This window comes from Pecten maximus, chromosome 12, assembly GCF_902652985.1.
Source record: "Pecten maximus chromosome 12, xPecMax1.1, whole genome shotgun sequence".
NCBI lineage: Eukaryota > Metazoa > Mollusca > Bivalvia > Pectinida > Pectinidae > Pecten > Pecten maximus.
Window position 1 is genome coordinate 21,456,553 of NC_047026.1, and position 25,558 is coordinate 21,482,110.

The 25,558-nt window shown below is 34.5% G+C and overlaps 2 protein-coding genes across 3 annotated transcripts; one reads left to right on the forward strand and one right to left on the reverse strand.

Moving 5' to 3' along the window:
• Positions 1-677: 677 nt before the first annotated feature.
• LOC117339724 (palmitoyltransferase ZDHHC16B-like) lies at positions 678-11,730 on the reverse strand. The gene is made up of 9 exons (XM_033901440.1): positions 11,507-11,730; positions 10,149-10,496; positions 9,448-9,639; positions 8,154-8,265; positions 5,224-5,363; positions 4,446-4,517; positions 3,875-4,093; positions 2,416-2,492; positions 678-1,276 (listed from the first exon to the last, which is right to left on the reverse strand). The coding sequence occupies exons 2-9, from the start codon at positions 10,341-10,343 to the stop codon at positions 1,156-1,158; spliced, it is 1,128 nt and encodes a 375-aa protein (XP_033757331.1). The 5' UTR covers positions 10,344-10,496; positions 11,507-11,730; the 3' UTR covers positions 678-1,155.
• Positions 11,731-13,933: 2,203 nt separating this feature from the next.
• LOC117340077 lies at positions 13,934-23,680 on the forward strand. Of its 2 annotated transcripts, XM_033901850.1 has the most exons (7): positions 13,934-14,062; positions 14,601-14,732; positions 14,935-15,030; positions 16,512-16,589; positions 16,979-17,068; positions 22,799-22,854; positions 23,298-23,680. In XM_033901850.1, the coding sequence occupies exons 2-7, from the start codon at positions 14,612-14,614 to the stop codon at positions 23,484-23,486; spliced, it is 630 nt and encodes a 209-aa protein (XP_033757741.1). In that variant the 5' UTR covers positions 13,934-14,062; positions 14,601-14,611; the 3' UTR covers positions 23,487-23,680. The 2 variants fall into 2 exon arrangements, with proteins under 2 accessions (XP_033757741.1, XP_033757742.1); XM_033901851.1 differs by lacking the exon at positions 16,512-16,589.
• Positions 23,681-25,558: the final 1,878 nt, after the last annotated feature.

Consider the following 25,558-nt stretch of genomic DNA (forward strand, 5'->3'; position numbering starts at 1 on the left):
GTATTCTTTTTGTAATGACTCTCCATTCACTTAATAATGGTATTACTACAATGCTGTGCTATGCAGAATCATGTTTATATTTCAATCCAAGGCTATTATTACACATTTCACTTTAAATTCACTTTAGATTCTTTTACTCTGTACAGTAGACATACCAAAAGAATACCTGAATATCTTTTAGGGGCAGGAAACATTGTTTATTCAACCCGCTAAAGTTTTAACTTGAGGGCACCGGTAGGGGAAATGTATTGGTTTAGCAATACTCACAGAATGCTTGTTTGTTAAATGTTTCAATGATTATGTCTACAACATAACAACAATGCTACACAACAGGTACAGGTATCTGAAGCTGTGTTAATGTGTTTGTTGTACATTAGTATGACACATTCTATAAAGTGTGTAATACCAGGAATGTATTTGTTGTACATTAGTATGAATCATTCTATAAAGTGTGTAATACCAGGAATATTAAACAGGACAGGTTTTACTTCACTGTGACATTTGAAAGTAATTACTGGTTTCGACAGATATGAAAAAAAGACACAGTGTATAGAATCACCTTATATGGGTATACATGTTTTATTTAATAAATAGCATTATGATTCTTTCAGAGATGTACAAAAACAGGTACTTGTTCAAATATAAATATATACACAGTAATAACAAGTAGTCTTGTACAATTTTAATACTTTGCTAGAAAAAATCTTTTTAATATCGGTAATACAGTTTTCTTCACTTCTCTGTAAAAAGAATTAAAGAGATGACAAATACTGAATAAAGGACTGATTGGAACATGAATAGGAAGTTAATATATTAAACAAGAACTACACGTAATTATATATTATATATATATATATATAAAAAAGAGGCCAACACATGCCCCTTAACATTTTATATAAACAAAATCGACATAACGTCAGTAATTTTTTTTAGATTATTCAATGATAAAGTTTATGCTACTAGATCCTACTATAGTACCACAGAAAATTCATCACAGTCACAGTTCAATGATATTGTCATTTAAAACAATATAGAAGATACTGGGTGTTATTGTAGCTGAATTCATGTTGAATTCCTTGTAATAATCCAAGACACTCACAAAACAAATATCATTAGTTAATTAAAAGTTAATGAAGCACTTTAAGTTCAATTTTTTTATAACACTTGAAGGCCTTTTTCTGGATCAAAATGGTATTGGAATGTCTTGGTAGTCCAGTAGGTACCATCACCTTGAGGTCGGTAGATAGAGGGAAACATGATCTCTCTTACGAACGTCCTGTAATAAACAAAAAAGTTAAATCAACAGGACTCTGTGTTGTTCTGCCAGATAAGTATAACAAACATGATGTAAAATGCTTAAACCTTATATCATTTTATCTCACAAGAGATCTCTGGATCTTGGAGTCCACCATCGAATGACCTTAGTAGCTAGGATCTCCGTTAGACTCTGGTTTATTTTGTTTAACGTCCTATTAACAGCCAGGGTCATTTAAGGACGTGCCAGGTTTTGGAGGTGGAGGTTAAAGCCGGAGTACCCGGAGAAAAACCAACGGCCTACGGTCAGTACCTGGCAACTGAATCATGTGGGTTTCGAACTTGCGACCCAAAGGTGGCGGGACACTTTAAATCACTTAGCCACCGCAGCCCCATTCTCCTATTCAATATTTCACATAATTGGGAACAAGGGGAACCTACTGCATGTGAAATCTGAAAGATCCATTAAGACGTCTCTGAGAAATGTGGATAACAGCTTAAACTAATACAAGAGGAATCAACTTCTGAAATCCATGAAAGAGCAATAATGATCTTTCAACTGTCAAAATTCTAAATGGCCATTTGCCAGCAACAACAAGGGACCAAGGGGAACCCGCATTGGAATTTAAGAAAATCCTTCATGGACCTGAGAAATAGTGATAACAAATTTAATAAAGATTGTTTTCAGATGGCAAGCAGACAGATGGAGTGATGACAAACAATTGATGAAGGGCATTTGAATAGCCCACCATCTGATGATGGTTGGCTAAAAGAAAGACCAGCAAAACTAAAATGGTATGTATTGAGAATCAATATGGCTATTTAGAGACAGAAAAGCATGTTGATAAATTTTCTGATATCTCAAAAATCACATTTTGTAAATGTAGCTCATTAAGCTATTGGGCTATATAGTAAAAATTAAGTCTAGAACATGTTCTAATATACTCTTATAAATATAAATAAATGAAAAGTGGAAATAACTTACGAACTCGTACAAAATGTATATAACATTGGTACCACTGACAGGATACAGGAATATTAAAATGACCGCAAGTGGTCTTGGCTCAGTAAGAGGAATATTGAAATAAGAGATTTATAGGATCAAAATTTACACAATCTTACACTTTCTTTGTTTACAATTTTGATTCAGTCAGTACTCACCATACAGTTACTTTATGCAATCCTAGATACAACTTCCAGTTGGTTTTAAATCCGAGATCATATGGATTCTTGAATTCCTGAAATAAAAAAAAATAAGAAATATGATTGTTTCTGATTATTTAAAAGGACAAGAAGATGAGATCCCAGAAGGATCTTGGCTCCCAATATTGAATGATCTTTATTGGTTATTTGTAAGACCAATCTTTGCTCTATTTTTCCCTTCTTTCCTCTTAATCATTTGATGACTAAGAAACCCATCAAAGAAATCTCAGAAAGATATTAGAAAATCTTTCTGAACAAGCATGCTGGGTATTTCTCAGTAATACATGTCCCCTACCGACCCCTATTAAAAATAGTAACGGTGACCTTGACCCAAAAACATGAACCTTGAACTTGATCTGTGACTCTATATGTCTCATACTGATGTGACAAACCATCTTTCAACAATATACCTTGAAGCATGTCGGTGAAAAGTGCGAAAAACTGAGTGGACGAACTGACAGACAGACGGACAGGGAGGAAACCTATAGTCCCCGAATTCAACGGTATTGGACAAAAAACCACAGGGCAGGAAAAAAGACTTCAGCATCACTGGTCCTTCTGGCAAGTTTGGGATCAGAAGTACTTGCCGCAAGGGAGAAATATAGTGGTCTAATTAAAGTGAATTAATATATCATAAATTCCTCTAAGGAAAATGTTAAGATTACAAGAAGTTTTACACTTGCCCATCAGGCAAATACATGTAGTCACCAAAATTTACTTGCCACAGACTAAATCTTATGACCTAGGCCATCAAACCTTGGTATTTTCTCGCCCTGAACAGCGATAACAAACTTCAACTGACAAAATCCAAGACAGCCACCTGTCGGTCATTTTCCTGATAAGACTCAAAATTAAATGGGCACAAATAGGGACCATGCAAGGGAATCAGGTGAAGTGAAGTTTGAAAAATATCACTCTAGTAATTCTTCAGAAATAGCGATAACTATATTCTACTGTCAAGATCATAATGGTCCCCAGTCGATCATTTTATTTGGGCACAACTAGGGACCAATTAAAAAATTAAGGGGTATATACACGGAAGATTTAGAAATCTCCCTCTAGTTGTTCTCAAGGAAGAGCAATAAACAATCTTCAATTGTTAAAATCCAAGATGGCTGTCTGTCAGCCATTTTGTTTTTTCCGAATCACACTCAAAATTAAATGGGCACAACTCGGGACCATAGGGAACCTACATGTGAAGTTTGAGAAATATCCTTCTAATTCTAGTTTGATAAAAAGGATTCCTTACAGACAGACAACAGAGGATGGATGTGAATTGTGAAAGCTAATCGTAGCAAGTGTACAAATTCCAATGTACATATTAAACTAACAACACAATTTCTTTTTTTCGGTTTTATAAGTATGTTTCAAAATGACAGTAAATAAGATTGTACATGTATTTCAAATAGAAAATTACTATTTTTTTCTTCTGTAACTTCTTCTTCTGGACCAGATTAATCTGATACTCAATGGTTGTCTCCCCATAGCTGATGAGTTTGGCTGTGGCCAGTGTGAGGAAGGTGAGAGCGATGGCCACCCCTGAGCTGAGGATGTAGAGGAATACAATCAATTTGTGTTCTGCAGTCTCTGACATCCCAAGGCGGTCGTAATTATTAGACTGTTGTAATAGTTTTGTCTACAAAAAAAAAATCATACATGTACAAGTAGCTGAAGTAGTATTATGACTACATGTATACAGTGTAGTAAAAGTCAGATAATTTCTCTCTAAACTGCAAACAGTAACCCCCCCCCTTCTTCTCCCTCACAAAATTATTACAGGATAAGTACAATATGTCATTGACACACTACTGTCTCTCTAGAATATTAAAATCATAAATGAAAATGTTCTCTAAGAGTTTTTTGTCGCTTTGATATATGTCAATTCAAACTAAGGGGAGATAATCTGGTGTGTGAATCTAGCTGTGAAATTCTCTACAATAACACAAGGGACAGTAGATATGTAGCCAGTCATTGATGGACACACTCACCTTCCTGGAGGATCCTTGGAATGAGGCATACAGAAGATTGAGAGGAAACAGGGCTCCAGGGAAAGGATATTCCTGAAACAAGAGGTAATTAAAAAATGATTTAGATATTTAATATGAAGTTAAAAGGAAATTGAGTGGAAAATGTGGTGCAAAATAAAAGAGGCTACTACGGCCTGGTTGACAGTCTAAAGATGGTTTTTAATTTAATTTCTTAAAACTTTTAAAGTTTTTAATTTTTTTGTCTTTTCATGTTGTTGGTCATTTGTAATCTGTATATTTATGGAAAATTGTTTGATTTTCTGCAGTTTTATCAATATATAAGAAGTGAAAGATTTTTTTATACATGTATGTACATGTATATTGCATTCCACAGACACCATATTTCCAATTATCAGGATAGTGTAATTTGAATTACTGTATTGAAAGAAGAGGCTGAAGGACAAAGTGAAAGAAGTACACACATTGAAGGACAGACTGAAGGACACTGTAATGTACATTAGAGCACCCTTACCACATCTGTACATGTATACAGGTTTAACTCTTCACAGGGACAAATACTTTTACCTTAAAATATTGAATTGGTATATCAATTCACTATTTCCATCTTTAAAAGCATCTTCGATAATTTTGGGGTTACGTTCAGTTTTATTTTCTGTGACCTATTCCAGAGGTACAGAGAGTGAAAGTGAACCTAACCCCTAGAATATCAAAGATGCTTTAAAAAGTTAAGAAGATTAAAACTACGTTTTTCTCTAACAATGTTTATATAAATATTTACCTGTAAGGAATTTCCGTAAAAGTTCTCTACAAACAGATCATTGGTGGAGATGGTTACAAGCATGGCGCCTCCATAGGTAAAACAACAAAACAAAAAGAAGTAACGCTGATTGTAAAACCCAACACAGGTATTGAGCCAAGCTGGATAAGGATAAGGAAATAAAGAATGTAAATTAATCTGATGCGATAAAACATTGATTATATATCTCACACACTAAAGTTTAGTCTAGATCTGGGTCACAGCACCAAATTGTTACCTGGACAGCATACAGAACTGGCCACCAGGGCCATTAAAAGTTTTAGCTGTTTTGCTTTACTATCTATAGAACTCGTCAGTAACTATTAAGTGTCGATACTTAGGACACATCGGAGGAAACTTAATATATAGGTCAAAAGAAATATTAAAATCTGGATGGTAACTATTACACAACTTGCAGTTGCAGTCCTTGACATACATTGTAGGTTTAATCCACTACATTCCTGAATTGCAAGAGATTGAACTGTGATTACAATATCTATCTGCAAATAAGCTCCTGTCCACAAACAAGCCCCTTCTTTATTTATGCAGAGTCATCTATTTGAATTAGTAAGCTTTCAAATAAGCTCTCCCTAAACTTTAATATTAATTTTTTACACGAGGGAACGCTATGAGAGGGGCATATTTAAAGGGTTTTAGACACACCAGGTATTTTTCCATTTTCTAGCAGCCCAACCCCATAAATATCGGCTGGGCAGGTTTCCACCTCGCGTCGCAAAGCTGTTTATCTATTTTAGGCCAGTAGGGGGATATTGCTGCTGGCTGAAAAATTTTAATGAGCTAGGTGGTCACATGGTCCAACGCGTCATCTGGTTCACATCTCGATGATAGCGTCTACGCGTTACATGCATTATAGAGAGAAACTACAAATAGTTTGATACTATTTTGCAATTATGGAAAGCAATGACAGTGATTTTCCTGATGTGGGCTCGATTCCCAACATACTTCCGTATCAATTTGAGAACAACATAAATTCACAGGCTGTCAACGAGGAGGTTACATCATCAGCTGATTCAGACATCGATCAGGATTCTCAGGACGGAAAACTTCAAAGAGCCCCATATTATTTTGTAAACATTTAAAGCAATAACAGTGAATGTCCTGATTTTATCATCTTACATGTTTAGATTTTCTTTCCACACCTCATGTCTGTAATTGTATAATCAAAACAGTAGACCAGCGGACAATATCATAACCTTGGTAATTTACTAATATCACATGTCATCTTTTTATTTTATTTTTATTCTAAAAACTCAAATAATGGCATATACACTATAGGTCTACTCAGAGATGTAAATATCACATGTGATATATACATCTCTGGTCTACTATACAGTGAGGTGACAAAATGACCTCACTTGTGCAATCTTTTTACGGTGATTAATTTTCCTAGCCTTGTTAACCATTTTATTTTTGGCATAATTTGATAAGATTTTGTACACTTTTAAGAACATGTTTTTCCCTTTTCTGACGTAATATTAACATAAAAATATCCATTTCTTAATTTTGCAAGATAAAGATTTGATAAAAATGCAGTAGTTTGATTTTTATCTGAGACGATACATGTATTTTGTGTACATTTAACTTTGAGGATTTCCTTTGTACACATAAGATCAAGAATTTTTAAATATTGGTTGAAATTAAAGCATCCAGATAATTTTTTACTCAAAGCATGATATGATGACATGTTGGAAACTAAAGATCCTTGGATTCTTTATTTAAATCAGTAACTTTGAACTGTCAGTCTTGGGTAAATGTTTCAAGAAATCAGTTACTGTTCTGTTCAGTTTTATAGTAATGTACTCAAACAACGTCCTTTTTTGACAATTTCCTTAAAGAATATTTATGAAGGTTATGAAGGAAATGTATTTGATGTGGTGAAAATGTTACGCAGACATTCGTATTGATTTATTAAAACATATCATTCTAAATACTATAGTATCTTTAAAAGTATTCAGTTACTCAAAGTAGAAAATATAAAAGAACTTAACAATTTAGGAAAATATTTATTACTAGCAAATAAACTAAAGGAAAGATTTTTTATAAGACTTTAATTAGAATATATTCATTTTTAAAGATTATTTCTCTGTTTCCCTGTAACAAATCTGACTAATTAGCTTATTGAATTACAAATCATGTAAGCGGGATGCCTTTGTCCATTAATGTTATATACTATTTTATCCAATGAGTTGTAAAACTTATGGAATAAAGTTGAATTTAATACAGTTGTTTAATGAAGAACGGGATCATCACTGGAGTACATGTAACCAATTCACTGTTGTAACCCAATATATTAATGTAAAGTATTCCCACATCACAAAACCTTTGGTAGATAGTGTGTAAATAGTGATTTAATGCGACACACATTTGGTGTTATTAACGTTAGTTATACTATCATATCGGCAGCAGTGAACCTGTGACGTAGGAGGCTGACCGACCTCGTTATCAGAATAAAATTTTGCATATAGGTCAGTTGTCCAGATGGGCCATTGCTGTGCCCTGTATCTCAGCGTGTATATACACAAACCCAGGAGTGTGAGGGTAATATGACTGGTTTTCATAAAACCAACCAAAAGACAACTTTAACCTTTTTGTGTCTAAAACCCTTTAAGGATAAATACTGTACTAAACTCCTGCCATATGAGAGGGGCTTATTTGAGGATAAATATGGTACACATAAGTTCAGCTTACCCTTTAATAAAATAATATATGGGATATGATGCATTCCTATATTCTTAGATCAATAAATGTCTGATATTTGAGGGATTATAACATATAATGTACATGTAGGTAGGATTACTGCCGAGTAAATACCGATCATTTGTTAATTGTGTCCCAGATATTCCTCAAATTGGACCCAGATTTGGAATAAGTACAGAAATCACCAAGGATACGACAATGATGGTCCATTTTTAGAATACACTTTCCACACTTCTTGCAATGATGTGTCCGAGCTGGTTTTTTTGAGAAGCATTTATGACAAAGGGATACAGGGTTCTCAACAACCTGAAAATAAATACAAAAGTATTGATATTTGACACGGAGGTAACTCAGAAATAACATGTTTATTTTCTTAGTCAAGTTTTTAAGACACTTGACAATGCCAAACATTTAAATGTATATCAGCATGTCTGTTGGAAGATGTCACATTTTAGCTGAAGTGTGATAATCTCAGTTTTGTAAATGAGAAATAAAGTCTCCAACTTTTATACCAGGTATATGTCCTTAATGACAAAATTGCATATTTCAATATTGATAACATCTGGTTTACATTGAATGATATTTTGATATATTTAATTATATGAGCCTTCTACAAGCATTTGGTAGGGGACTCAAGAAAACCCTGTTTTATTTATCTGGGACCTTCTGTTGTAATTTGTTTACAAATCCAAGACCTTCTGTTGTATTCATTTACAAACCATACTGTCACAGAGGTCCCCAGAGATTTGTTTTTACCTGTGGTGGGTAGCCTGGACCTTTTGTTGTAATTTATTATAAACCATACTGTCACAGAGGTCCCCAGAGATTTGTTTTACCTGAGGTGGGTAGTACAAACCATACTGTCACAGAGGTCCACAGAGATTTGTTTTTACCTGTGGTGGGTAGCCTGGACCTTCTGTTGTAATTTATTATAAACCATACTGTCACAGAGGTCCCCAGAGATTTGTTTTACCTGTGGTGGGTAGTACAAACCATACTGTCACAGAGGTCCCCAGAGATTTGTTTTTACCTGTGGTGGGTAGCCTGGACCTTCTGTTGTAATTTATTATAAACCATACTGTCACAGAGGTCCCCAGAGATTTGTTTTACCTGTGGTGGGTAGTACAAACCCTACTGTCACAGAGGTCCACAGAGATTTGTTTTTACCTGTGGTGGGTAGCCTGGACCTTCTGTTGTAATTTATTATAAACCATACTGTCACAGAGGTCCACAGAGATTTGTTTTTACCTGTGGTGGGTAGCCTGGACCTTCTGTTGTAATTTATTATAAACCATACTGTCACAGAGGTCCCCAGAGATTTGTTTTTACCTGTGGTGGGTAGCCTGGACCTTGTGATGTAATTACAAACCATACTGTCACAGAGGTCCACAGAGATTTGTTTTTACCTGTGGTGGGTAGCCTGGACCTTGTGATGTAATTACAAACCATACTGTCACAGATCTAGAGGTCCCCAGAGATTTGCTTTACCTGTGGTGGGTAGCCTGGACCAGTGATTACTGCCATGATATAGTTGAATGATGTGTTCATCAGAAGCCATGATCCAAGGAAGAAATTAATGACAGCCGAAAACGGACTGGATTTGTACACGTCAGGAAGTACATACACGACGTAGGTCAGGTTCACAACAGCCATCAGACCCACCACTAATATCATACAGGCCTATAACAAATTCATTGTGAATATTTCATTATTATTTTAGCAACAATTTCATGTCTGCTGACGATTTTTCAATATACAATGTATACAGTATGAAAACTCATATTCTGTCCTGAACAGAGAATAAGTAAAAATATTTTCAACAAACAAAAAACAAAAAAAATATCTTAAAATGATTAAAAACCACATTCTGCTGGATGCTATTTTCTCCTGTATCAATCATAATAAGGTCAAAGAGATATAATCACTTTTAAAAACAACATACATGTAAAATATCAGATAGCAGGATGGTTAAAGCTGGGTTACAGGATTAAAACCATATATCTGGATCAAAACCCATGGTCTCAAACTCAAAATTGACACTTTAACCCAGGAAAGCAGCACTGAACAATTATGGGCCAAGTTTCTTGAGATTGTAGTTTTTTTTTGTTTTTTTTTTTAAATTACAAATAAATTATGCTTCATATCAAAAGTAGTTTAATAATTAAGTATGTAAAAATTGATATACTTACTCTGCCAAACTGTTGGTTGAGAAAATGAGAGAGCACATTTATGGGTTTAGTGATGACTTCAACTGGGGTGAGAGATGGCGTAGCATGATTGTAGCAGAGTGTTAATCTGAGCAACTGGAAAGACTTGAAGATATTGTCCAATCTTCTTTTTAAGCGCCATGGAAATTTGTGTAATTTCCACTTAAATAAACCCATTGTCAGCTACTGTAGGTTGATCTGTCTTTCATTCAGGAATTATTTTACAAACTTTGATCCATAGATGAGTAGGTCATGTGCAGCATTCACCTTCTCTAGTTTCCTCTTTTAAAGTCGCCATCAAGCATTTCTTTGGCCCAAAATTCACTTGATCTAAAAAGGTAGGAGAAATGTAATTAATTAATTACTGGTCTGAAATATCAACACAATGACCAGGTTTGGGACAGTAAATCCAGTTTAATAATATTACATAATCATTTATATAAACCATTGTTACACCATATATGTAATGTTATATGTTATCAGTTAATAACATTCTTCTGGATCTTCAACTATTCTACTTTTATCTAAAAGCATCTTTAGAAAGGAGGATGGGTTGGCAAAAAAAAATATATAATCCCACCTACTACCTGAGCAATTTGATTGGTCAGTGTAGTGATAGCAACCACATCAATTGGTCCTTGACCACTCTCCAGTTCTGCTACACTCTTCAATTAATTTCCTCCCTTTTTTAGTCTTCGCCCCGAGGACCTAACAACTCACAACCCAGGTTTGGATATCCTCTTGTCAAGTATTCACCTCACTTGAAACAAGGTTTGATCACAGACACCAAATGTAAGATAAGTGGAAAAATGCAGGGCAGACTGAGGTTCTAACCTGGGACCTCCGAACACTAGAAGGATGCTGTAACAATTGAGCTACCTGGTTAAGTTGCAATTGCTGATCTGATGAACGCCCTGGTGCACTTCCCCTACATAGATATGGTCTATGAGAATACTAGAGTATCTATATATAGTTTCACTGAACTTTTCACGTTCGAGGTGTAGTCTATGGGGTACTTAAGTCTCTATTTTCACAATATCTAGACTACACATGTACATGTACACCCAATTTAGTCCAAGGTATAGTCTATACCAAGTATAGCCCGAGTTTCCTCTGGCCCTGTCACCATGTCTACACCAGACATGGTGACAGGACCAGAGAAAACTCGGGCTATACCAAGTATAGTCTAAACTATTGACATGATTTTAATGATTGATACTACCAATTTTTATAATGATTTAGAATACTGAATAACAGGGGTTTGTAATGAATGGTTATGATAATGATCATAATCCAAAATTTAGTCGAGATCAATGCATAATAGTTGTATATATACAAACCCGTCCAATGTGACTGAATTTGTTAGGTGTTGCGACAAGCTCCCGAGTAATTTGGACTTTTGTGTCTACTTAGGTCTAGTAAACAGCGTCACACCAGCTAGTCCGGTAAACCTGGCCTACACAGAGAGCACTGACATTTGTGTAATTTGAATACTAAATATAGGTCTAACAAGTTACATAGAAAGCCGGATTTAACCTTCCGTTTCTCTATGCGTACCTTCTAATTGTTTATAAAACATTTTTCTGATCATGACAAACCAAATATTCTAATTTACTGAGTAAGAATGACGGTTCTAAAATCCGGAATACAGTGTTTAAATACAACTCAACACATAATACTTGAATTATTTGTGTAGATACCGATAATAGAAAGTTATATAGGTCTCTGCTTAATGGGACTGTACCGTTAAAGTAACATGACCAAGAGGATATTTTAGCGAAAATATAAAAACAATATCTATGAACTAACATTTTGAAACATCACTGAACATATTAGACAAAAAAGACAACGTCTCAACATTCGATAAATGCTCTACTTAAAACAGGTTAATATATAATTTTAAACGCGTTAAAACGCTTAAGTAAATCTAAAACGGACTAATAGAATTTGCATGCTACATGTTCATCCAAAGGCTTCAGGACTCCATACCACTACTTAAGGAGCTACAAACCAAATTGACACCTGTCCTGAGGACAGCATTCCAGTCATCACTCGACTCAGCTGCTGTACCAGACGTATGGAAGCTAGCCCGTGTTGTTTCAGTCTTCAAGTCTACAGAGCAGAGTCACTGACTTCTATATGTTCAGGGGCAGATGTACGATCGAGAGTACCCCACTGTGATCGGACCCTTTACAATCGGACCAATGACAGGACGATCTCGATACACCCCACCGGTGGACATGTAACTGACAGATGTCCTTCAACTCGGACAAGTGCGTCATCATACATATAACACGTAGGAGGAAAATCCGGGAAACTAACTTCCACCTGAACAGAATCCAATTAGTAGAGGTGAAGAACAGCCAATACCTTGGTGTTGCCATCAGCATTGACTTCTCCTGGCACGATCACATCAGTACAACATCATCAAAGGCTGCACGGTCACTAGGTGTCCTCCGACGGAACCTCCGAGTCTGTCCAGGAGAAGTTAGGAGAAGAGTATACTCCACCCTTGTTCACTCACAATGAAATACGCTGGAGCGGTCTGAGACCCCTATCAAGTCAAATATCTTGAGATGATGGAGTTTGCTCAAAAGCAGGCCTTATTTTTTAAAGATTTATAACAAAGCACTACTCCAGAGACGAAGGAAGCACGGCGGCTATTTTGCGATACCTGGGAATATTGCAACACCTGGGAATATCTGGCAGTAAGAAGTACAATACCAGGGCACCGCTGTTATTGTACAAGGTCATCAAACGATTTTAAGGCGGCAGATGTAGGGACTCGTGGAGCCTCTAGTGACGGCTTTAAACACCAGTTAAGACAGATATCTACCAAAACTCCTTCATGAACCATGATAACCCGGAACCAAATACCTAGCAGCGAAAAGCTGGGCCCCTTCAGTGGAATTCTTCCAGTCCCTATTACGACCAGAGGACCTCTTAGGAAGACATCACTGAACCAGCATGGCTGATATCTGTTTTATGTAGCAGCTGTCTTATAGTGAGTCATCAAATATCTCATATTTTTGAATTTTTAACTGGCGATTTGGACAATTGTGTCATGTCGCTGGAGAAGCACGCCCCTTGGGGTCAGCTCCTGTCCAGGAAGATTAGGATGCTGACGAACACGTTAGATTATCAGCTGAAAGTCCGTTATAGCACTAGGGACGTAATATCATATAAAGTGTAACTGGAACGGTAAATTGATATACATTGTATATATAACATAGTAACACAAATGACGAAGGAAGACAACTTTTTGACTCGTGCCCTGACCGGGCCTCGAACTCACGATCTACGGCACCCAATCACCTAGCCAGAAATACCCACAGCTTATACCACTGCGCCACATCGGCGTTCTTAAAAAGAACATTTCAATGGCACAGTGATGGTCGGCCCGATACCCTGACATGATCATTGTGGAAGTCGCCTATTAGATGAAATGGATACCTGGATCGATGTACAATTCGTATCCATGTATGTAAATACATTGCGATCCAGGTAAGATCATGAGGATTTGTGTGGGTAATCCCCACTGGAACCAGGAATGCTTACTGTTTTTGTGGACATTTTAATCAATTGAAAGGCCATGACTCAGGAAATGATAAACTAATTATAACTAAATCAGAAGTTGACATGCATATCATCATTTTATTATATTCATGTACAAAGTTTTTCACAATAAATTACAATTTTTCATCGCATCGCGCCAATCTATACCTGTTGTGACGTCATCATAATTATTCCATTCTGACGTCACGTGTACAAAATCGCAATTCTATTGTTACGTCATATCAAGCATATCCTTCACAACGTTAACACAATTGGTCTTTTGTCAGGCTCCTGGGAAGATTGTTGTAATTGTTCACTTAATGACTACAAGATCTTAAAACGTAAGTACACATGGTTTTAATGTGAAAGCAATATTTCCTCTTTTAACATTGAGAGATATTTTTTCGTATTAAGACATGACAAGCACTTCTGTACAATACTTTTTTGTAGCGAAACGTTAATTCATTCATTACATATTGTACATAATGGATTTCAACTTGAAAGAAAACTTTATAATAAATTAAATTGCATTTCACGAATTGGTATTCAGAGGCGTTCTATTGCCTACCCAGTCTTTCGAATTAAGCATAACCATTGTTACTTTAGACATAAATCTGCCCTATACTGATGTAAAACTAACGAATATGTTATTAGTTAGCATTGCCATCTCGGTCCTCATAGATCAAGGAACGACAACGCGACAGCGACACAGCGAGATTAGCCTCGTTCTCTCGCTGTCGCATTTTCGCGCTGTCGTCGTCGCATTGTCACTCGGCCGTCGCTCTGTCGACCTAATGTCGAGAAGGGATCGAGATTGCGAAGTTACGAGATTGTCCTTATAACCGACTACCATACATTCATTGTAAGCATCCATTACAGTTTCTAACGTCATGTCAACCACGGCCGTAGCCACGGATACCGGAAACCCCCTATCAAAGGGAGTGTTTGACCCATCACTCGGACGATTTGTTGATTCCGCCACCAGGAAACCAATTGGCGAGGTCGATACTGGTAAAATACACCCTCATATATATATTCATGATTGTTGTTTATATGAACATGAATTTGATTTTTTGTGTGTGTGATAAAACGGCAACATATATAATACTTATTCATCTATAGATAAAAGTTTGCATAATTCTACATTGTTTAAACATTTTGTACTACGACACAATAATGTTGCTAATGGTCAGTTTGATTAATATCGATTCAGAGGAATATCTTGAAAGGCTACGAATGGTGCATCGCCCACACCTTGGGTTAAAACCAGATGCAGAAAAGACCATAAACCCTGAAAAGGAAAATCAAGGTCAGTACAGTACTATTAAACAGCGATAAACCATCAAGATCGATGGCACGTGTACATTAAGAGGAAGATAATGAGATTTCAAGTCCCCGTTTTTAATCTGACACAGAAGTAATTAGCATATATATTGAATAACAGGTATCATTCCAATGACATGCGTATGCCGGTATAATATAACACGAGTAAATTATTATACACGTACAATTCCAACTACAAGTTGATCCAGACATTGCCTTAGTTTCCCCTGGCCCTTTCAGCAGACGATAGACAATTGCAATTGTCTGTCGAAATGTCGATTCTTTGGTGTTATGATGATAGATTTTCCATATTTTACCAGTATACATTTTCCGTATCTTACCGGTAAGTTGTACATTTTCACTATTTTATTTATTAATTATACATTTCCGTATTTTATTGTCTATTGAACCATCATTTTGTAAGGGATAATACAACATTGTAGAAAAGCTCTTTGACAGAAAGACCCAACCCGACTCACCCACATACATACGAACAATACTTTTCATTTAAACAATTTCAATCCCTTAAATGGGTCACAATGAACATCTCAAGGACGAAACCAATGGGGAGTCATTGTTTACAACTTTATTGAAGTCTTCCAGCTGCAGTTATCTTATATGCAATTTGATATTTCCCCTCTTCAGTTGACATGCACAGAAAAATATATTCTATATTTCGCATCGGTGTGTTGATGTGTACTGACAACGTATACATATTCTCATAGAGTGCGCTATCATACTTCTTCCAGTACTAAAATTGTTTTGGCAGATTGTATGCTTGTTAAGCCTTTAAGTCCTGTTCTATGCAATGAAACATATACATGCCCTTTTTCGAGTAATTTCTCTACACAAGGCAAAGTTTAGTTTAGTTTAAACATATTTTATTTTTTAAATATTCAAAATAATTGACACAAGTTGTACAACTTATAAACGTCCTTTTCCGTTATGGCAGCATATGTGATATACAGTACCAGAGGACATACCAAAAATATATTCCCTAGACTATCCACAAATACGCTAAGAAAAAACTACTTTTCAAACAGAACAGTGTCAATCTGGAATGAATTGCCAGAACAGGATATATCAGCATTAAATGTAAACTCCTTCAAAAACAAGCTAGACGATCACTGGAAAAACCAAGAACTTTTCTTTAATTACAAAGCATCAATTAAATCATAAACAATGTACAGTAGACCGGACAGAAGTACTATATCAATCTCATGTATTATTTTGAGTCTGGTATAGAGGACTTTAAAAGTCCTGAACCAGAAATAAACTTATCTTATCTTATCTTATCTTATATATATATATATAAACAACATTAATATATAAGGTGACAATACACAATTCTAAATGCCATACCAGTACCCACAATTACATCAAATTTATTGAAATTAACCAAATAACTTCAATAAGTCAAAGTGAACACATAGCCAGTGATAAGATGTTATGGTGGTATTCCGATAGGTACAGAAGGAGGAAATGACAACAGTGACAGTGTCGAACCGAAATGGGGAAAGTATAATCCATACTCAAGTCCCGAAGGTAAATATATATAATCTAATCAAAACTGTCATCTGTTACATGGCTTCATTAAATAAGTGCTATACCTGGTTGTGTGAAGGTTCTATAAAAAGGTTATGGTCAGGTGACCCCCATATATCTAGATATTGGCCAATCAGAGCCTTTCAACAATCAATATCTGATTGGTTCGGTAAAATAGTTTAGCTGCTCGGATAGCGCCTTACAAATTTGCTTATCTGTCAATAAAGTATAACTTAAACCAAATAAATAAATAAATGAATAAATCAATAGGCAGATAAATAAATAAATGAATGAATAATACTTTACACCAAGACTTTCATTTAAGCAACACTTCAGGTTATCTGTGTCCGTTAGATTAAGTTAGAAATGTGCCATTTTGTTTTGTCAAGAATCAAGAAATGCTGAGACTCTAGACAATGAAGACATGAAGGAGAGCAGAGAGTGGTACAGCCTCTTTTCCAATAAAGGAAAGGACATTGGTAAATATGGGAATTGAATTGTCAATACTGTGTTTGAATTGAATTGTCAATACTTTGTGTTCGAATTGAATTGTCAATACTGTGTGTTTGAATTGAATTGTCAATACTGTGTGTTTGAATTGTATTGTCAATACTGTGTTTGAATTCAGTTGTCAATACTGTGTGTTAGAATTGAATTGTCAATACTATGTGTTATAATTGAATTGTCAATACTTTTTATTAGAATTGAATTGTCAATACTGTGTTCAAATTGAATTGTCAATATTGTGAGTTCGAATCGAATTGTCAATACTGTGAGTTCGAATTGAATTGTCAATACTGTGTTCGAATTGAATTGTCAATACTGTGTTCGAATTGAATTGTCAATACTGTGAGTTCGAATTGAATTGTCAATACTTTGTGTTTGAATTGAATTGTCAATACTGTGTGTTTGAATTGAATTGTCAATACTGTGTTTGAATTCAGTTGTCAATACTGTGTGTTAGAATTGAATTGTCAATACTATGTGTTATAATTGAATTGTCAATACTTTGTATTAGAATTGAATTGTCAATACTGTGTTCGAATTGAATTGTCAATACTGTGAGTTCGAATTGAATTGTCAATACTGTGTTTGAATTGAATTGTCAATTCTGTGTTCGAATTGAATTGTCAATACTGTGTGTTTGAAATGAATTGTCAATACTGTGTGTTTGAATTAAATTGTCAATACTGTGTTTGAATTCAGTTGTCAATACTGTGTGTTAGAATTGAATTGTCAATACTATGTGTTATAATTGAATTATCAATACTTTGTATTAGAATTGAATTGTCAATACTGTGTTCGAATTGAATTGTCAATACTGTGAGTTCGAATTGAATTGTCAATACTGTGTTCGAATTGAATTGTCAATACTGTGTTCGAATTGAATTGTCAATACTGTGAGTTCGAATTGAATTGTCAATACTGTGTTCGAATTGAATTGTCAATACTTTGTGTTCGAATTGAATTGTCAATACTTTGTGTTCGAATTGAATTGTCAATACTTTGTGTTCGAATTGAATTGTCAATACTGTGTGTTCGAATTGAATTGTCAATACTGTGTGTTGGAATTGAATTGTCAATACTGTGTGTTGGAATTGAATTGTCAATACTGTGTGTTGGAATTGAATTGTCAATACTGTGTGTTGGAATTGAATTGTCAATACTGTGTGTTTGAATTGAGTTGTCAATACTGTGTTTGAATTGAATTGTCAATACTGTGTTCGAATTGAATTGTCAATACTGTGTTCGAATTGAATTGTCAATGCTGTGTTCGAATTGAATTGTCAATACTGTGTTCGAATTGAATTGTCAATACTGTGTTCGAATTGAATTGTCAATACTGTGTTCGAATTGAATTGTCAATACTGTGTTCGAATTGAATTGTCAATACTTTGTGTTTGAATTGAGTTGTCAATACTGTGTGTTTGAATTGAATTGTCAATACTGTGTGTTTGAATTGAGTTGTCAATACTGTGTTTGAATTGAATTGTCAATACTGTGTTCGAATTGAATTGTCAATACTGTGTTCGAATTGAATTGTCAATACTGTGTTCGAATTGTATTGTCAATACTGTGTTCGAATTGAATTGTCAATACTGTGTTCGAATTGAATTGTCAATACTGTGTTCGAATTGAATTGTCAATACTGTGTTCGAATTGAATTGTCAATACTGTGTGTTTGAATTGAATTGACGATACTGTGTTCGAATTGAGTTGTCAATACTGTGTTTGAATTGAATTGTCAATACTGTGTTCGAATTGAATTGTCAATACTGTGTTCGAATTGTATTGTCAATACTGTGTTCGAATTCGAATTGAATTGTCAATACTGTGTTCGAATTGAATTGTCAATACTGTGTGTTCGAATTGAATTGTCAATACTGTGTGTTCGAATTGAATTGTCAATACTGTGTTCGAATTGAATTGTCAATACTTTGTGTTCGAATTGAATTGTCAATACTGTGTTCGAATTGAATTGTCAATACTGTGTGTTCGAATTGAATTGTCAATACTTTGTGTTCGAATTGAATTGTCAATACTTTGTGTTCGAATTGAATTGTCAATACTGTGTGTTCGAATTGAATTGTCAATACTGTGTGTTTGAATTGAATCGTCAATACTGTGTGTTGGAATTGAATTATCAATACTTTGTATTAGAATTGAATTGTCAATACTGTGTTCGAATTGAATTGTCAATACTGTGAGTTCGAATTGAATTGTCAATACTGTGTTCGAATTGAATTGTCAATACTGTGTTCGAATTGAATTGTCAATACTGTGTGTTCGAATTGAATTGTCAATACTGTGTTCGAATTGAATTGTCAATACTTTGTGTTCGAATTGAATTGTCAATACTTTGTGTTCGAATTGAATTGTCAATACTTTGTGTTCGAATTGAATTGTCAATACTGTGTGTTCGAATTGAATTGTCAATACTGTGTGTTTGAATTGAATTGTCAATACTGTGTGTTTGAATTGAATTGTCAATACTGTGTGTTGGAATTGAATTGTCAATACTGTGTGTTGGAATTGAATTGTCAATACTGTGTGTTTGAATTGAGTTGTCAATACTGTGTTTGAATTGAATTGTCAATACTGTGTTCGAATTGAATTGTCAATACTGTGTTCGAATTGAATTGTCAATACTGTGTTCGAATTGAATTGTCAATACTGTGTTCGAATTGTATTGTCAATACTGTGTTCGAATTGAATTGTCAATACTGTGTTCGAATTGAATTGTCAATACTTTGTGTTTGAATTGAGTTGTCAATACTGTGTGTTTGAATTGAATTGTCAATACTGTGTGTTTGAATTGAGTTGTCAATACTGTGTTTGAATTGAATTGTCAATACTGTGTTCGAATTGAATTGTCAATACTGTGTTCGAATTGAATTGTCAATACTGTGTTCGAATTGTATTGTCAATACTGTGTTCGAATTTAATTGTCAATGCTGTGTTCGAATTGAATTGTCAATACTGTGTTCGAATTGAATTGTCAATACTGTGTTCAAATTGAATTGTCAATACTGTGTGTTTGAATTGAATTGACGATACTGTGTTCGAATTGAGTTGTCAATACTGTGTTTGAATTGAATTGTCAATACTGTGTTCGAATTGAATTGTCAATACTGTGTTCGAATTGTATTGTCAATACTGTGTTCGAATTCGAATTGAATTGTCAATACTGTGTTCGAATTGAATTGTCAATACTGTGCATTCGAATTGAATTGTCAATACTGTGTGTTCGAATTGAATTGTCAATACTGTGTGTTCGAATTGAATTGTCAATACTGTGTGTTCGAATTGAATTGTCAATACTGTGTTCGAATTGAATTGTCAATACTTTGTGTTCGAATTGAATTGTCAATACTTTGTGTTCGAATTGAATTGTCAATACTTTGTGTTCGAATTGAATTGTCAATACTTTGTGTTCGAATTGAATTGTCAATACTGTGTGTTCGAATTGAATTGTCAATACTGTGTGTTTGAATTGAATTGTCAATACTGTGTGTTGGAATTGAATTGTCAATACTGTGTGTTGGAATTGAATTGTCAATACTGTGTGTTTGAATTGAGTTGTCAATACTGTGTTTGAATTGAATTGTCAATACTGTGTTCGAATTGAATTGTCAATACTGTGTTCGAATTGAATTGTCAATACTGTGTTCGAATTGAATTGTCAATACTGTGTTCGAATTGTATTGTCAATACTGTGTTCGAATTGAATTGTCAATACTGTGTTCGAATTGAATTGTCAATACTTTGTGTTTGAATTGAGTTGTCAATACTGTGTGTTTGAATTGAATTGTCAATACTGTGTGTTTGAATTGAGTTGTCAATACTGTGTTTGAATTGAATTGTCAATACTGTGTTCGAATTGAATTGTCAATACTGTGTTCGAATTGAATTGTCAATACTGTGTTCGAATTGTATTGTCAATACTGTGTTCGAATTTAATTGTCAAAACTGTGTTCGAATTGAATTGTCAATACTGTGTTCGAATTGAATTGTCAATACTGTGTTCAAATTGAATTGTCAATACTGTGTGTTTGAATTGAATTGACGATACTGTGTTCGAATTGAGTTGTCAATACTGTGTTTGAATTGAATTGTCAATACTTTGTGTTCGAATTGTATTGTCAATACTGTGTTCGAATTCGAATTGAATTGTCAATACTGTGTTCGAATTGAATTGTCAATACTGTGTGTTCGAATTGAATTGTCAATACTGTGTGTTTGAATTGAATTGTCAATACTGTGTGTTGGAATTGAATTGTCAATACTGTTGGAATTGAATTGTCAATACTGTGTGTTGGAATTGAATTGTCAATACTGTGTGTTTGAATTGAGTTGTCAATACTGTGTTTGAATTGAATTGTCAATACTGTATTCGAATTGAATTGTCAATACTGTGTTCGAATTGAATTGTCAATACTGTGTTCGAATTGAATTGTCAATACTGTGTTCGAATTGAATTGTCAATACTGTGTTCGAATTGAATTGTCAATACTGTGTTCGAATTGAATTGTCAATACTGTGTTCGAATTGTATTGTCAATACTGTGTTCGAATTGAATTGTCAATACTGTGTTCGAATTGAATTGTCAATACTTTGTGTTTGAATTGAGTTGTCAATACTGTGTGTTTGAATTGAATTGTCAATACTGTGTGTTTGAATTGAGTTGTCAATACTGTGTTTGAATTGAATTGTCAATACTGTGTTCGAATTGAATTGTCAATACTGTGTTCGAATTGAATTGTCAATACTGTGTTCGAATTGTATTGTCAATACTGTGTTCGAATTGAATTGTCAATACTGTGTTCGAATTGAATTGTCAATACTGTGTTCGAATTGAATTGTCAATACTGTGTTCGAATTGAATTGTCAATACTGTGTTCGAATTGAATTGTCAATACTGTGTTCAAATTGAATTGTCAATACTGTGTGTTTGAATTGAATTGACGATACTGTGTTCGAATTGAGTTGTCAATACTGTGTTTGAATTGAATTGTCAATACTGTGTTCGAATTGAATTGTCAATACTGTGTTCGAATTGTATTGTCAATACTGTGTTCGAATTCGAATTGAATTGTCAATACTGTGTTCGAATTGAATTGTCAATACTGTGTGTTCGAATTGAATTGTCAATACTGTGTGTTCGAATTGAATTGTCAATACTGTGTTCGAATTGAATTGTCAATACTTTGTGTTCGAATTGAATTGTCAATACTGTGTTCGAATTGTATTGCCAATACTGTGTTTGAATTGAATTGTCAATACTGTTTTCGAATTGAATTGTCAATACTGAGTTCGAATTGAATTGCCAATACTCTGTTCGAATTGAATTGTCAATACTTTGTGTTTGCGGAAAATACTGTAGATTGTTCATTTTAACTGCATGTTGTAACAAAAGGATAAACATACTGGTAAGGTATATTAAACTTCGCTCTATAGGCCGGTTTTTCTCTCCAACCTGCCTACGTCACTGCTGCACGGCCATCTTGGAATAGTGATCTGTGATCATATCAGTGTATGAAATGTTACAGATTGTCTGGGTACTGTTGAATGGGTGGCGGGATATTAATAAGCCACGGGCTTACAGTTCTAGTTGTAGCTGTAGAACATACTATGGAATTCAATTATGTAAATTAATATTCTGTGTATGGCTGAGTTGAATTAGCAATTTTGTTCTCTTTTTATTGTAGAACCACGCTGGTATAAATACAAACCATCGAAGTCACTGTGGGATAGCATATATCTAGTAAGTACGAGTTATTTCCCTTAGCACGTTTTGTACACACCACAGGCCTCGGAAGTTTTCAAAGATGCTACGTGGCCGACAGCGTACACACTGCTCAGTGTCACAAAAATGCAAAAATGCAAAAAAAAAAAAATTGGGTTTCAATCGATTATAGCTGTAAACCTCGTCGGAAATGTAGCCAACATAAACACCTTTAAGTTAAAGGACTGTTAACTATCTGAACATTATTTTATTGATATATTTTCAGAAATCTGATGTTTGTACATGTAGGATAATTGCGTAATGTATCTTTCGTTTATGACATTGGAAAATATTTAATATGTCAAAATATAAAAAAATAAATAAAAATAAAAACTAAAAAAAAAATTAAAAAAACCCCCAAAAAACATCAGTTGAGTATCATTACACACGGGTTACAATAATCAACCTTTATATATTTCCAGCGGACGTGTGCAATGCTCACACCACCGTCCTTCACACCCGTCTCGGTCGACGAAATCAACTCACAACATCATGAGGAATGCACGGATGGACCGAAATCACAAGAACTTCCTGATAAAGTGAAAGTAGAAAAGAAACACTACCTATGGCAAAGTCTTCTGTGTTGCTGTCGACAACAAGATCTGGGTTAATTAACAATGAATATTGTTTGATAAACATGATAAAATACAACCATGGGAAAATGAACACGGAAAAAAAGAAAATATCTTCATTCTTTACATTCTTAAAAGGTCTTTTGACATGTATGTATAACTATATTTTATTATTATGACTTAAAATTAAAGTTCATAAATACATCCATCAGTAAAGTGTAATACTAAGTACAGGGTGTATTGTTTTCAGTATTCCAGTTTAAATATTTTTATATAGAAAGATAGTGACCAATATTACAATGGATCTGACTCCTTCAGTTTTATTATCTACCAGACAATAGATTAACATTTCTTTATCCATGGTTCACAACACTAGGGTATTATTACTCGTTAATGAATATGTGTTTTCAATAAACCAATGTGGGCTATCAAATTAAGTGCAATGTCAAACTACAGTGCACTGTCAGTATACAAGTTCACTATCAAACTACAGTGTACTGTCAATATACAAGTACACTATCAAACTACAGTGTACTGTCAGTATACAAGTACACTATCAAACTACAGTGCACTGTCATTATACAAGTACACTATCAAAGTACAGTTTACTGTCAGTATACAAGTACACTATCAAACTATAGTGCACTGTCAGTATACAAGTAAACTATCAAACTGAAGTTCACTGTCAGTATACAAGTACACTATCAAACTACAGTGTTTTGTCAGTATACAAGTACGCTATCAAACTATATTGTACTGTCAGTATACAAGTACACTATCAAACTATAGTGCACTGTCAGTATACAAGACCACTATCAAACTACAGTTTACTATCAGTATACAAGTACACTATCAAACTACAGTGTACTGTCAATATACAAGTACACTATCAAACTACAGTGCATTGTCAGTATACAAGTACACTATCAAACTACAGTGCACTGTCAGTATACAAGTACACTATCAAACTACAGTTTACTGTCAGTATACAAGTACACTATCAAACTATAGTGCACTGTCAGTATACAAGTACACTATCAAACTGAAGTTCACTGTCAGTATACAAGTACACTATCAAACTACAGTGTACTGTCAGTATACAAGTACGCTATCAAACTATATTGTACTGTCAGTATATAAGTACACTATCAAACTATAGTGCACTGTCAGTATACAAGTACACTATCAAACTACAGTTTACTATCAGTATACAAGTACACTATCAAACTATAGTGTCACTGTCAGTATACAAGTACACTATCAAACTACAGTGTTTTGTCAGTATACAAGTACGCTATCAAACTATATTGTACTGTCAGTATATAAATACACTATCAAACTATAGTGCACTGTCAGTATACAAGACCACTATCAAACTACAGTTTACTATCAGTATACAAGTACACTATCAAACTACAGTGTGCTGCCAGTATACAAGTACACTATCAAACTACAGTGCACTGTCATTATACAAGTACACTATCAAACTACAGTGCACTGTCAGTATACAAGTACACTATCAAACTATAGTGCACTGTCAGTATACAAGTACACTATCAAACTGAAGTTCACTGTCAGTATACAAGTACACTATCAAACTGAAGTTCACTGTCAGTATACAAGTACACTATCAAACTACAGTGCACTGTCAGTATACAAGTACACTATCAAACTACAGTGTACTGTCAGTATACAAGTACACTATCAAAATACAGTTCACTGTCAGTATACAAGTACACTATCAAACTACAGTGTACTGTCAGTATACAAGTACACTATCAAACTACAGTGTACTGTCAGTATACAAGTACACTATCAAACAGAAGTTCACTGTCAGTATACAAGTACACTATCAAACTACAGTTTTACTGTCAGTATTCAAGTACACTCTAAATGGTGATCCGATGTGTTTACTTTAATTTACGGACATTTAAATGTTTGGAAACAATTGATTTTATCATACTTTGTAGCTATTTACAGTGTTTGCTTTGGAAAATTGTCTGACTAGTTTGGGATTGTCTGACTAGTTTGGGATTGTCTGACTAGTTTGGGATTGTCTGACTAGTTTGAGATTGTCTGACTAGTTTGGGATTGTCTGACTAGTTTGGGAT

Excerpts from the sequence above, each read along its gene's own strand:
- LOC117339724 (XM_033901440.1), bottom strand. The coding sequence starts at position 10,343 with ATGGGTTTATTTAAGTGGAAATTACACAAATTTCCATGGCGCTTAAAA. Across the intron at positions 8,266-9,447 it reads GTCCAGGCTACCCACCACAG|GTTGTTGAGAACCCTGTATC; the intron begins GTAAAGCAAATC and ends ATTTATTTTCAG. Across the intron at positions 1,277-2,415 it reads TTGCATAAAGTAACTGTATG|GACGTTCGTAAGAGAGATCA; the intron begins GTGAGTACTGAC and ends TGTTTATTACAG.
- LOC117340077 (XM_033901850.1), top strand. The coding sequence starts at position 14,612 with ATGTCAACCACGGCCGTAGCCACGGATACCGGAAACCCCCTATCAAAG. Across the intron at positions 14,733-14,934 it reads AATTGGCGAGGTCGATACTG|AGGAATATCTTGAAAGGCTA; the intron begins GTAAAATACACC and ends ATATCGATTCAG. Across the intron at positions 16,590-16,978 it reads TCCATACTCAAGTCCCGAAG|AATCAAGAAATGCTGAGACT; the intron begins GTAAATATATAT and ends TGTTTTGTCAAG.